Source organism: Pristiophorus japonicus, chromosome 6 (genome assembly GCF_044704955.1).
Source record: "Pristiophorus japonicus isolate sPriJap1 chromosome 6, sPriJap1.hap1, whole genome shotgun sequence".
In the NCBI taxonomy this organism is placed as follows: domain Eukaryota; kingdom Metazoa; phylum Chordata; class Chondrichthyes; family Pristiophoridae; genus Pristiophorus; species Pristiophorus japonicus.
The window spans coordinates 76,906,635-76,920,025 of record NC_091982.1 but is presented as its reverse complement, the minus strand read 5'-3'; the positions used below and the strand labels follow the sequence as shown (position 1 = coordinate 76,920,025).

Genomic DNA, 13,391 nt, shown 5'->3' with positions numbered 1-13,391 from the left:
GACACCAAATTGGGGATATGGTTAATACTGAGGAGGACTCGTTAATACCGAGGACTGCGACAAAATACAGGACTGCATTAATAAACCTGCAGAATGGGTGTGTAATCGGCAAATTAATTTCAATATCGATAAGTGTGAAGTATTACATTATGGTCGAAAGAATAAGGAAGCCACATACTCCTAGAAAATAAGTTTCTAAATGGGGTAGAAATATCTAGGGGTACCAATAAACAAATCATTAAAAGTAGCGGCCATTAAAAAAGCAAACCAAGCACTGGGATTCATTTCTAGAGGGATAGAACTGAAAAGCAGTGAAGTTATGTTAAACTTGTATCGAACTTTGATTAGACCATACTTGGAGTACTGTACACATTTTATAAAAAAGGATATTGAGACACTGGGGAAGATACAAAAAAGATTCACCAGGATGATACCAGAACTGAGAGGATAAACTTATCAGGAAAGGCTGAACAAGCTTGGCTCTTTTCATGAGAGAAGAGAAGGCTGAGGGGTGACCTAATAGAGGTCTTTAAAATTATGAAGGGAGTTGATAAGGTAAATGTAGAAATTATGTTTCCAGTTGTGAGGGAGACCAAAACTAGGGGCCATAAATATAAGATACCAATAAATCTAATAAGGAATTTAGAAGAAATTTCTTTACCCAAAGAGTGGTAAGAATGTGGAACTTGCTGCCACAAGGAGTAGTTGAGGTGAATAGCATAGATGCATTTAAGGGGAAGCTAGATAAGTACATAAGGGAGAAAGGAATAGAAGGTTTTGCTGATAGGGTTAGATGAAGAGCAGGCTCGTGTGGGGCATAAATGCCGGCATAGACCAGATGGGCTGAATGGCCTGGTTCTATGCTGTAGACTCTTGCAATATTTAGGATTTAAAGTCTCCAGGATAGTTCTCGTCTTTCTGAAATACAAGCAAACAGAAACCTCTCACAGAGTAACTTGCACTTCCAAAATCCAGAGAAAATACCACTAGTGCTGGGAAATTCTGCAAACTGCATATGCCCAGACTGCACAGGCATAGTTGGTAACTCCTTTTAATTGCTTCAGAGAAAATATATAAGTTGAAGCATAGGCTTTTGTGACAGCCGGAGGTCTTGGAGCCAAAAATATTAATGAAACTATCAAAATACATATGCAATCTTGTTATTTTAAAATATGCATTTTTTGATGTCTTTATTTGTTTTAATCTTATTTTAGGCATTACAAAGTTTAGTTACTGAGAAAAAAATGGCAGGTTTAAAGAATAAAATAGAAAATGTTTGAAATACTCAGCAGGTCAGGCAGCATATGTAGAGAAAGAGAGTTAACGTTACGGGTCAATGACCTTTCGTCAGAACAGTTCATCAACCTGAAACCTTAACTCTGTTTCTCTCTCCACAGATGCTGCCCGACCTGCTAAATATTTCCAGCATTTTCTGTATTTATTTGAGATTTCCAGCATCTGCTGTATTTTGCTTTTGTAGTAGGTTTAAGGAATTGGGGCATGTTTTGAGTGATGTGATTGATTCCCTGTGCCATTTATATTTTCTGACTGAGGCATGGTTGCTTCAACAGTCCTGGTCACTTTTTATTGTTACGTTTAAATTGAGCATTGGACACAATTGAATAAAAATAGAAGCAATTTATTGAAGTATATGAATAGACTATCATTCAATACATCCTGGGCCACAGACCATAGTGCAGATGACAATCTCAACAATATATGTAATCACATCTACTTTAGTAGGCTTTATTTCATACATACTCAAAAGGAGACAGCAATGGTGGGCATGCCAGGATCAGGACATCTTACAGTGTCTCTGGTATAGTAGTGCCCAGAACAATAAAGGTGAGATCTTCCATGTGTGAAAGGAAAAGTGGTGTGCAGAGATCTTTCACCAATTTCAAAGAAAAAAGAACACCCATCTTTTTCCACTACGTCATCCATCAAAATGTCAGTAAAAACACCGCTGACAGAAAAATAACGATCAGAATTGACAAATAATTCAAAATGACCGCTTTATCTCTAGGATGTTAACCATTTGATCTACACAAATGCTTCCAAAGATAGAGAATAAAAAAAATAATAGAGCAGTCTCAGTCGCTAAATGCATGTCCAGTGTCTTTATTTTTGTCTTCTGTGGGTTGACTTATTTACGTAACAAATGGAAATTCCAATGTACAATATTATGGATGTACGCTGTCACATTAGAGTCTTTGACACAGTAGGCCTGGAATTATAGATGAATCCTTATGACCCACTACATATTTTCCAACATTATCCTGAAGGAGATGCAGAATCCATGTGACACATTACTCTCCTTACATCCCAGCCGTTTGCTGCATACGGATGAGTCCATGACTGACTTTGTCAAAGCTGCTGAACCAAGTCAAGTCCCTTTTTGTGTATCTAAAGTCAAAAGGATAATAATTTCAGATTTCATGCAGAAAACAATATCTTTTTAAAAAAAAACATGCTCAAGTACGGTGTTCTGATGGCACAGTGTATTTCAGTGGGGTACAGGTTTATAATTGCAATTTTCTACAAAGTAAATTTAGTCAGCGGAATTGTATACTCTGGGTAATAATGAGTCATTAGATTGGTATAACTGGAGCAGTGCAACTCACACCATACTTCCGACTACAACCATAGAAGTTGGGCTACCACAACACATTTCAGTGCACATGATAGCAGTTCTGAATTTAACAGTCTGGCAGTGTTGTTATTGAGTTGCCCAATAATTTGGAGCCAATATGATAATATTTATTGTTGTGGAAGAATAAATAGAAAAAGTATCTTAACTTTGCAACATCTTGTTTAAAAACTCCAGTAAATGTTTTCAGAACTGGGAATGGTTGTTAGTCAGTAAATGATAAGCCAATTCATTTTTATGAAGACAATTGTTAAGGATGGTTCAAAATCAATGTTAATTTCATTTGCAGTTAATTTGAAAGCCAGCTACAAGACAAATATCTGTTTGCTTTGTTACTACAAAATGAACTTTATTAGCAGACTTTGGTGGACTTCCTGTTACAATTAAATTCACACTGAGTAACCCAACCAATTTAAAATAAACTGTGTCCAAGCTGCTTTAATCCATTAAATAACTTTATTAAAAAGAGATTAAATCTAGATAACAGCATTTATCTGATGATAGGGTCCACTCATCTATCTTGCAGCTTTTCGGGTAGATTAAATTTCTAAATCAGACAAGGAAGGGTGACAGTAGACCAATTACAATTCACCTCTGTGCCCCCAGGACTCAGGAGGAGAATGCTCAACCTGTATTACTATCCAATGAACCCCAAGAGAAGGTTCACTGCTTGATTCCTGTGATGAGGGGGTTGACTTATGAAGATAGGTTGCGTAGTTTGGGCCTATACTCATTGGAGTTCAGAAGAATGAGAGGTGATCTTATTGAAACATATAAGATAATGAGGGGGCTCGACAAGGTGGATGCAGATAGGACGTTTCCCTTCATGGGGGAATCTAGAACTAGGGGGTATAGTTTCAGAATAAGGGGTCACCCATTTAGAACTGATGAAGAGGAATTTCTTCTCTCAGAGGATCATAAATCTGTGGAACTCTCTGCCCCGGAGAACTGTGGAGGTGGGTCATTGAATATATTTAAGGCGGAGATAGACAGATTTTTGAGTGATAAAGGAATAAGGGGTTATAGGGAACGGGCAGGGAAGTGGAGCTGAGCCCATGATCAGATCATCCATGATTTTATTGAATGGCAGAGCGGGCTCGAGGGGCCAAATGGCTTACTCCTGCTCCTATTTCTTATGTTCACGTTCTTAAAGTGTGCACAATGAGAACAGGATGCCCCATCCACAATCCACTAGCTCAGCACTTACTGTCCAAGCTCACACATGACAAATCACCACTGGAGTGAGGTATCGGAGGGCTCATGGCATCCAACAGCAACAACAACTACTTGCATTTATGTAATACCTTTAATGTAGAAAGACATGATCAGACAGCGGAATCTGATTGAGCAGTGTCATGTATTCAACCAGCATTGTAACCCATGCATAATCTGACCTAAGTTGTACAACAATGACCACTAGGTGGTGAACTTGTGGGAGACACTCCTAACCTGGACCTTCAGATATAAAAGGGGAAGCTCCACCCACTTCCATCACTTGAGTGCTATGGAATAAAGGACAGGTCACAGACTGACCTTCTCTCAAGCATGGGCCTCGTGTGCATTTATACTGTGTAGTAAGGACGTATCAACGGAAACGAGAAACTGGGATTTAAACCACGCGAACATGGCCACGAGCAGAACAGACGAGAGGTACTGTGTTAAGGAATGGTTGGGACAGAGATTCAACATTGTTAAAGCAGCACACAGTTCTCCAGGCAGACAAGGGCAATCGGGCATGCCCCAACATGTAGTTGAACCCAGAGGGGGGAGTTCGACAGAGACAATGGCAAGCTGAACGGCGATTCACGCCATTACAAGGGACAATGCGGCCAGTAATGGGGCCATCAACACTTGTTAATGGCGCAGTCAAGGACAATAACAGGGGCAGTCAGGGACGATCGACTGGCAAGGGACCTTTTGTTTCCCACAACAGCTCATGTTGGAGGCATGGAGGCACACACTCAGCCGGAGTTTGCAGAGATGAGCAAAATACCTGCAGAAATTGCAGAAATGAACGCTGGGGGAAATCGCTGGAAGCTGAAGTTCAGCGAGTTCATGTGGAGCACGTATACAGTTCATACACCAGGACGCAACCGATAATGATGAAAGTGCTCCTCAATGGCATCCCAGTATCAATGGAGTTAGACACGAGGGCCAGCCAGTCCCTGATGGGTATCAAACAGTTCGAAAAGTTGTGGCCGTCCAAAGCCAGGAGGCCAAAATTATCGCCGATTGACGCACAGCTACGGACATACACAAAGGAGATCAGTCCGGTGCTAGGCAGCGCCACGGTAGTCATGACCCACAAAGGTTCGGAGAACAGGTTGCCACTCTGGGTTGTCCCGGGGGACGGTCCCGCACTACTGGGGAGGAGTTGGCTTGCTGTCATGAACTGGAAATGGGGCGATGTCAATGCAATTTCCTCTGTGGAGCGAGTATCATGCTCACAGATCCTGGACAAATTTGACTCATTATTTCAACCCAGCATTGGCACTTTCATGGGGACCAAGGTAGTGATTCACATAAACCCGGACGCCGGGTCAGTACACCACAAGGCCAGAGCGGTGCCGTACGTGATATGGGAAAAGATAGAAGGCGAATTGGACTGCCTGCTGAGGGAAGACATCATCTCGCCAGTCGAATTCAGTGATTGGGCGAGCCCGATTGTGCCGGTGCTCAAGGCGGATGGGTCGGTCAGGATATGTGGTGATTACAAGGCCACCATCAATCGGGTGTCACTCCAAGACCAGTATCTGCTACTGAGAGCGGAGGACCTCTTTGCGACGCTATCCGGTGGCAAACTTTTTTCAAAATTGTACCTGACCTCAGCTTACATGACCCAGGAGCTGGTGAGTGAGTCGAAGAAGCTTACCACCATCACGACACACAAGGGGTTGTTTGAATACAACAGATGTCCGTTTGGGATTCGCTCGGCCGCCGCGATCTTCCAACGAAATATGGAAAGCCTCCTCAAGTCGATTCCAGGGAAGATGGTTTTTCAGGACGACATCCTCATCACGGGTTACGATACTGAAGAACACCGCCACAACCTGGAGGAGGTGCTATGCAGACTGGACCGGGTAGGGCTGCGACTAAAAAAGGCAAAGTGCGTCTTCCTAGCTCCAGAGGTAGAATTCCTGGGGATGAGCCCTACTGCGTCCAAGAGGGAAGCGATCCAGAGAGCACCCAGACCCCGTAACACGATGGAGCTGCGTTAATTCCTGGGGCTCCTGAACTATTTTGGTAACTTTCTTCCCAAATTGAGCACGCTGCTAGAGCCGCTACACATGCTCCTACACAAAGGTCGCAAATGGGTCTGGGGAGGGACAGCCAGGAAAGGGCTTTTAATAGAGCACGCAATTTGTTATGTTCCAACAATCTGTTAATGCTATATGACCCAAGTAAGAAACTTGTGTTAACGTGCGATGCGTCGTCCTATGGTGTCGGGTGTGTGTTGTAGCATGTCAATTCCAAGGGTCAGTTACAGCCGGTAGCTTATGCCTCTAGAAGTCTGTCCCAGGCAGAAAGGGGTTACGGGATGGTAGAAAAGGAGGCGCTCGCATGTGTATATGCGGTAAAGAAAATGCACCAGTACCTGTTTAGCAGGAAATTTGAGCTGGAGACAGATCACAAACCCCTAATGTCCCTTTTAGCCGACAACAAGGCCATAAATGTAAATGCATCGGCCCGCATACAGAGGTGTGCACTCACGTTAGCCGCCTATGACTACACTATTCGGCACAGACCGGGCACCGAAAACTGCGCCGATGCACTCAGCAGGCTCCCACTAGCCACCACTGAGGGGGCTACCGAGCATGCTGCTGAGATGGTCATGGTTGTTGAAGCTTTTGTAAGCGAAGGCTCACCTGTGACAGCCCGTCAGATTAAAGTCTGGACAAATAGAGACCCGCTATTGTCTCTAGTCAAGAAATGTGTCCAGAATGGGGACTGGGCAGCCACGTACAGGGCATGCCCTGAGGAATTTAAACCATTTCACAGGCGCAGGGATGAACTCTCGATTCTGGCCGATTGCCTACTGTGGGGAAACCGCGTAGTCATGCCACAGATGGGCAGAGAGGTGTTCATCAGAGAACTCCACAATGAGCACCCAGGCATTGTCACGATGAAGGCAATTGCCAGGTCACACGTTTGGTGGCCAGGGATAGACGCAGATCTGGAACTTTGTGTTCGCAGGTGCAACACGTGTGCCCAGCTGGGCAATGCACCCAGGGAAGCCTCCCTTAGCCGCTGGCCATGGCCTGCCAAGCCTTGGTCACGCATCCATGTGGACTACGCAGGTCCTTTCATGGGAAAAATGTTTTTGGTTGTAGTAGACGCCTACTCCAAATGGATCGTGTGTGACATTTTAAATTCAAGCACATCCTCTGCCACAGTAGAAAGTCTACGGGCAATGTTCGCCGCCCACGGTCTACCAGACATCTTGGTCAGCGACAATGGCCCGTGCTTCACAAGCACTGAATTCCAGGACTTCATGGCAGGCAATGGAATTAACCATGTCAGAACGGCACCGTTCAAGCCGGCCTCAAACGGCCAGGCAGAACGAGCAGTGCAGATAATCAGACAGGGGATGCTCAGAATCCAAGGGGGTTCCCTACAATGCCACTTATCACGCCTCCTGCTGGCCTACAGATCCCGACCACACTCGCTCACAGGGGTTCCACCTGCAGAGCTAATAATGAAAAGGACGCTCAAAATCCGGTTATCCCTCATACACCCCACCATGAAAGAAATTGTCGAGAGCAGGCGCCAGTCACAATATCACTACCATGACAGGAATGCAAGGGCGCGATATATTGATGTAAATTACCCTGTTTTTGTCCTCAACCATGCTGCAGGGCCCAAATGGGTCGCAGGCACTGTGGTTGCCAAAGAGGGAAATAGGATTCTGGTAGTTAAACTTACCAATGGACAAATCTGCCGCAAACATGTGGATCAAACAAAAAGGAGGTTCAGTAACCCCATAGAAGAAGCAGAGGAAGAACACGATATAGAGTTCACTCCTCCACAGGTGACTGAACACAGGAACCAAAAGGGAGGAGAGCCCAGTCACTGTGGGCAGTCCGGACAGGCCTGAGGCACCGCAAACAGCAGACACTCAAGCCAGCGCCCAACAACCGGAGCCCCAACTCAGGCGCTCTACAAGAGAGCGTAAACCACCAGAGAGACTCAACCTGTGATCCCAATAAGACTTTGTGAGGGGAGGTGATGTCATGTATTCAACCAGCATTGTAACCCATGTATAATCTAACCTAAGTTATACACTGTGAGAACAATGACCACTAGGTGGTGAACTTGTGGGAGACACCCCTAACCTGGACCTTCAGATAGAAAAGGGGAAGCTCCACCCACTTCCATCACTTGAGTGCTAAGGAATAAAGGACAGGTCACAGACTGACCTTCTCTCAAGCATGGGCCTCGTGTGCATTTATATTGTATAGTAAGGAAGTATCAAGCAATACTGACCTCTCTGCATATTACTTACTCCATTCTGCTATGTGCACCATCCTATACAATCTTGGGCTGTGTTTTGTCCTGCAGCACCTTCCAGAGGTTTGTTACAACAAAATTTTTAGTTGTGGTAAAATCTGTTTTTTAAAAATATGATTTGCAGAGTTTACTGTATGATTTTTTGGAATCTCTCTAGTATGTCATTAAAATCATTCAATTTTCTTATTTGTTTTCCCGTTCTAGTATATTTTTCCTGGTTTGACCTTTTAAAACCAGCTTCCTTGAATGTTACTATATTTATTAAATAGTACATTTTCCTTTCTTTAACTTCCCATTATTTCCTTATTTTGTTACAGTCCTCACCGCGGGCGGGTGTTAACGCAATTTGGCTGCTATACGCATTGGGCGGCTTCTTCTTCATTTACAGCTCGTTAATTTCTCCCGTTGCTGACTCTACCTGAACTATCCTGTGATAAACATGGGAACTGCCGCTGGAACTCAGCCCTTTGTACTTGTGACTCATTTGTACTTTTCTCTGGTTCAATGTACACCTTGTATATTGTGCAATGTTCTGCACGATTCTCACACTGATGGGACAGGGCAAAGAACTCACTTGTACTTCCCCACTGTGCTGACCGCAGAGATCAATCCGCTTCGTCCAGCTGAATTCTCCGTGTGGCTCCATCGCCGAGATGTATAATGGGTGATTGCACCTTACCGAGGTGCAAACTGCTCACTGAACACCTATGTCTGCCCAAAATAGCCGGCGCATTTAACAGGCTGCAAGCGGAGACTATGTCATTGACAATAATGATAATGGGAAATCGTTTGGGTTGTTTGCCTGGTTTAAGCGATTGCCCGATTTGAACGTGGGCAGTTTAAGTGGTATTTCTGTATTTCTCAGTGTCACTGTTCGCACAGTTTCAGAGCCATGATATCCTTCATGCCACTGGTGTAAACATAGCTGAATTAGAATGTAAAACAAACAGCTCCCCAATGGTCTGCGCTACAGGCCAAATGCACCATCTAATGTCAATCTCGCTTCTCGGCCTTTTGGCTAAGATCATGCGTAACTGACCTGACAGGGGAGTAACCACCATAACCCCAAGGTGGTTCTCCCTGGATCAGGAAGGTATATGCTTGCTTTTTTGGAAATAGGAGGTGGGTGGGGTGGCTTGACCCATCCACCTCCACGGAGGTGTGTGGGGGACCTGACCCATCCACCTCCATGGCACGAACCTGGTATTGCAGTACTTCCAGGAACGGTGCAGTGGCTCTAGGCCTTTTGGCTAAGAGCATTGGTGCAGAGTGATCCTTGAATGGGCCCAAGGTGACCTCTGCCATTTGTGATTTGACAAAGAATTGGAACGATTGGCTACGAATTTCAAAAAAAAAAATCTAATGTCAATCTAATCCATACAGACTAAGAAAGTGCAAGGGTCAACCCCCAGCCTTGCTGAGTTAGCTGACTCAGCCAAGACCGCAGCAGCGGCTTGAAAGAGAGAACAAATTAGCAAGGATTCTTGTTCCTGATCACCATTCAGCAACTGTACTGGAAAGTCCGTTTGTGCAAGTGTTGGCTGAGAACTGAATGCGGGCTGTCTGTTACGCCCCCTCAGGATCTAGGTTGTTACTACTTCTCATGGTCAAACTCTCTTGGTAGCCTCACTAAGTTCATATGTGATGAATGGCCATTTGGGCAAAGTATTACAAGGCTCCCGTTGCTCATGGAATTGTACCCTAACTGCGTCAAAGCCTCAAGAGAGGATGGGGAGAAAATTAGAGGGTGAAAATAAAGTAGAAACTTAAAACAAAAGAATTCGGTTACTTTCACTTTGTATTGGAATTTAGTGACTTCTGTATGTATATAAATTATTCAGCAGAAATAAAGTAGCTAGGACAATGTACAGTAGAATCATAGAATGGTTACAGCACGGAAGAAGGCAATTCGGCCCATTGAGCCCGTGCCGACTCTCAGCTAGACCTACTTCCCCAACCTTTCCCCGTAGCACCGCAAATTTTTTCCTTCAGATACTTATCCAACTCCCTTTTGAAAGATAAAATTGAGTCTGCCTCCCTCACCCTTTTCAGGCAGTACATTCCAAATCTTAACCACTCGCTGCGTCAAAAACTTTTTTCTTACATCGCCTGTGGTTCTTTTGCCAATCATCTTAAACCTGTGTCCTCTGGTTCTCAACTCTTCTGCCAATGGGAACAGTTTCTCTCTATCCACTCGGTCCAGACTCCTCATGATTTTGAACACCTCTATCAAATCTCCTCTCAATCTTCTCTTCTCCAAGGAGAACAACCCCAGCTTCTCCAGTTTATCAATGTAACTGAAGTCCCTCATTCCTGGAATCATTCTTGTAAATCATTTCTGCACCTTTTCTAAGGCCTTCACATCCTTCCTAAAGTGCGGTGCCCAGAATTAGACACACTACTCCAGTGTTTTATGCCGGTTCATCATAATTTCCACACTTTTCTACTCTACACCTCTATTTATGAAGCCCAGGATCCCATTAGCCTTTTTAACTGCTTTCTCAATCTGCTCTGGCACCTTTAATGATTTATGCACATATACCCCAGGTCTCTCTGCTCGTGCACCTCCTTTTAGAATGGTACCATTTAGTTTATATATCCTCTCCTCATTCTTTCTACCAAAATACATCACTTCACACTTTTCTGTGTTAAATTTCATCTGCCACGTGTTTGCCATTTCACCAGCCTGTCTATGTCTTCCTGAAGTCTATCACTTTGCTCCTCACTGTTCACTATACTTCCAAGTTTTGTGTCATCTACAAATTTTGAAATTGTGCCCTGTACACCCATGTCCAAGTCATTAATATCATGAAAAGCAGTGGCCCTAGAACTGACCCCTGGGGAACACCACTGTATACCTTCCTCCAGTCCGAAAAACAACCGTTCACCACTGCTCTCTGTTTCCTGTCACTTAGTCAATTTTGTATCCATGCTGCCACTGTCTCTTATTCCATGGGCTTCAATTTTGCTGGCAAGCCTATCATGTGGCACTTTGTCGAATGCCTTTTGGAAATCCATGTACACTACGTCAACCGCATTACCCTCATCAACCCTCTTTGTTACCTCATCATAAAACTCGATCAAGTTGGTTAAACACGATTTGCCTTTAACGAATCTGTGCTGGCTTTCCTTAATTAATCCACACCTATCGAAGTGACTGTTAATATTGTCCCTGATTACTTTTTCTAAATGCTTCCCTACTACCGAGGTTAAACTGATTGACCTGTAGTTGCTGGGTTTATCTTTACTTCCTTTTTTGAACAATGGCGTAACATTTGCAATTCTCCAGTCCTCTGGCAAAACACCCATATCTATGGAGGATTGGAATATTATGGCCAGTACCTCCGCGATTTCTGGCCTCAATTCCCTCAGCATCTTAGGATGCATTCCGTCCGCTCCTGGTGATTTTAGTAGTTGAATAATAAAATACAGTTGTGTCACATTAAGTCCCACTTGTCGATCACTTCAATCCTCATTAAATTGGCTTCCTGTTCCCAAAGGATCCATCTAATTTTTAAATTCCTTCATGGCCTTGCCCATCCTTTCTCTGAAATCTCCTCCAACTCTACTTGCACCCCCACCCCCACCCCCCCAAAACATTCCATTCCTTTGAATCTAACCTTTTGTATATCCCCACTCCTGTACCCAACTTTGGCCGAGCCTATTGCCTCTTGAAACCTCTCCGCCTCTCCAACTTCCTCCTTTCCTTTAAAAACCTTCTCAAAACCCCATCTCTTCAACTAAGCTCCTCCTAATGTCAACCATCTTGGCTCAGAATCCATTTTCCTCATGCCTATCTGAAGTGTCAAGAGATATTTAGGTTAAAGGTGTTACATAAATGCAAGTTGTTGTCCTTGTTGCCTTGAAATACCTTTTATATTTCTCCCTGTGCACACTCTACTTGACCTCAACTTTCACAACACAATGTAAACTCTATCCAGTCCTTTTGAATCTGAAGAGTGCATGCACATACCTTTTGGTGTACTTGTTGTCATATGATAACTGGCAGTACCAATTGCAGGACAGGACCCAGGTAATTGATCTTCAATCCATCTCTCTGTACCAGGGTTCTGAACGTCACCTACTTCCTGCTGACAATGGATAAAGCTGAGCACGGGGGAAATCCTGAATTTCACACAGCAAAAGATCTGACAAACCTGCATTCTCACATCTTTTTGCCAGTAGGAATAAATCAGTGGATTCATCAGAGAGTTGCAAAGACCAAGAAACCAGATATAGTCTTCTATGATTTTATATAATTGGCATTTGCTGCAACATGCTTGCACAGTACTTGCAATGAAGAAGGGAGCCCATGCAACCATAAAACATCCAATGAGTATCCCTATGGTCCTCACTGCTTTGACGTCTCGAATGTGGCAGCGTAGCGGTGGAGCAGGTCTGGAGACAGAGCTAATCCGCTCACTTTCTAGGATTTGTCGTGTGTGTGAATATGCTATTTTGAGGATCACGCTGTAGAAGTAGATGAAGATTAATGAGGCAGGAAAAAAACAAGCACAAAATACAATTATAACATACTTAGGATTGACGACCGAGAACAGGGTACAGGTACCATCATATTCATCAGGCTGTAGCTGCTGAATGGTCACTGGAAGGAACCCAATTATAAATGCTACAATCCAGAGCCCCACGATGATCAAAGCCACCATTTTGTCTGTCATCAGTCGGTAGTAATGCAAAGGTAGCTTTATGGCTAGAAAACGGTCGAAAGAAACAGAGACCATCGTTAATATAGAGGCAGCAGAGGGCGAGGTTATAAGTGAAATCCGTAATATACAAAACGTCATGCTGGTATTGAAATCCTGGCTGGTTAGCACGATTACCGCTGTTCCGAAGCAGGTGAATCCCACTAGCATATCTGCGACTGCCAGGTTCAAGATGAAACACAAGCTAGCAGATCTGTTCTTCGGAATCAACACAACAAGCGCCACTATCACTACAGCATTGGACGCGATGATCAGCAGTGAAAGCACTGTCACAATACTGCCAAACTGATTAACATCCATGGTTCGAAAGCTCAGAAAACACAGTCAGGAAAATAGACTGGAGCGCTGGCTACCACATCTTGTACTGTCAGTGCAGATAGAACCAGGAAGATAGCTGAAGCAACTGATGATTCAGAATTTATGAGAACCAGCCTGTTGCACGTATAGCAGTACAATCAAACTGAAATAGACTTTTAAGAGGTAATTTTTAAAGTAGTTGGTCAGTTCAT

The 13,391-nt window shown here is 43.9% G+C and overlaps 1 protein-coding gene and 1 pseudogene across 1 annotated transcript; one reads left to right on the top strand and one right to left on the bottom strand.

Moving 5' to 3' along the window:
* Positions 1 to 2,328: 2,328 nt before the first annotated feature.
* Positions 2,329 to 13,182, bottom strand: LOC139266129 (glucose-dependent insulinotropic receptor). Its single transcript, XM_070883975.1, has 2 exons — positions 12,132 to 13,182; positions 2,329 to 2,406 (listed from the first exon to the last, which is right to left on the bottom strand). Exons 1-2 carry the CDS (start codon positions 13,180 to 13,182, stop codon positions 2,387 to 2,389), a joined length of 1,071 nt encoding a protein of 356 aa, XP_070740076.1. The 3' UTR covers positions 2,329 to 2,386.
* LOC139266392 (U2 spliceosomal RNA) lies at positions 9,157 to 9,395 on the top strand (annotated as a pseudogene).
* Positions 13,183 to 13,391: the final 209 nt, after the last annotated feature.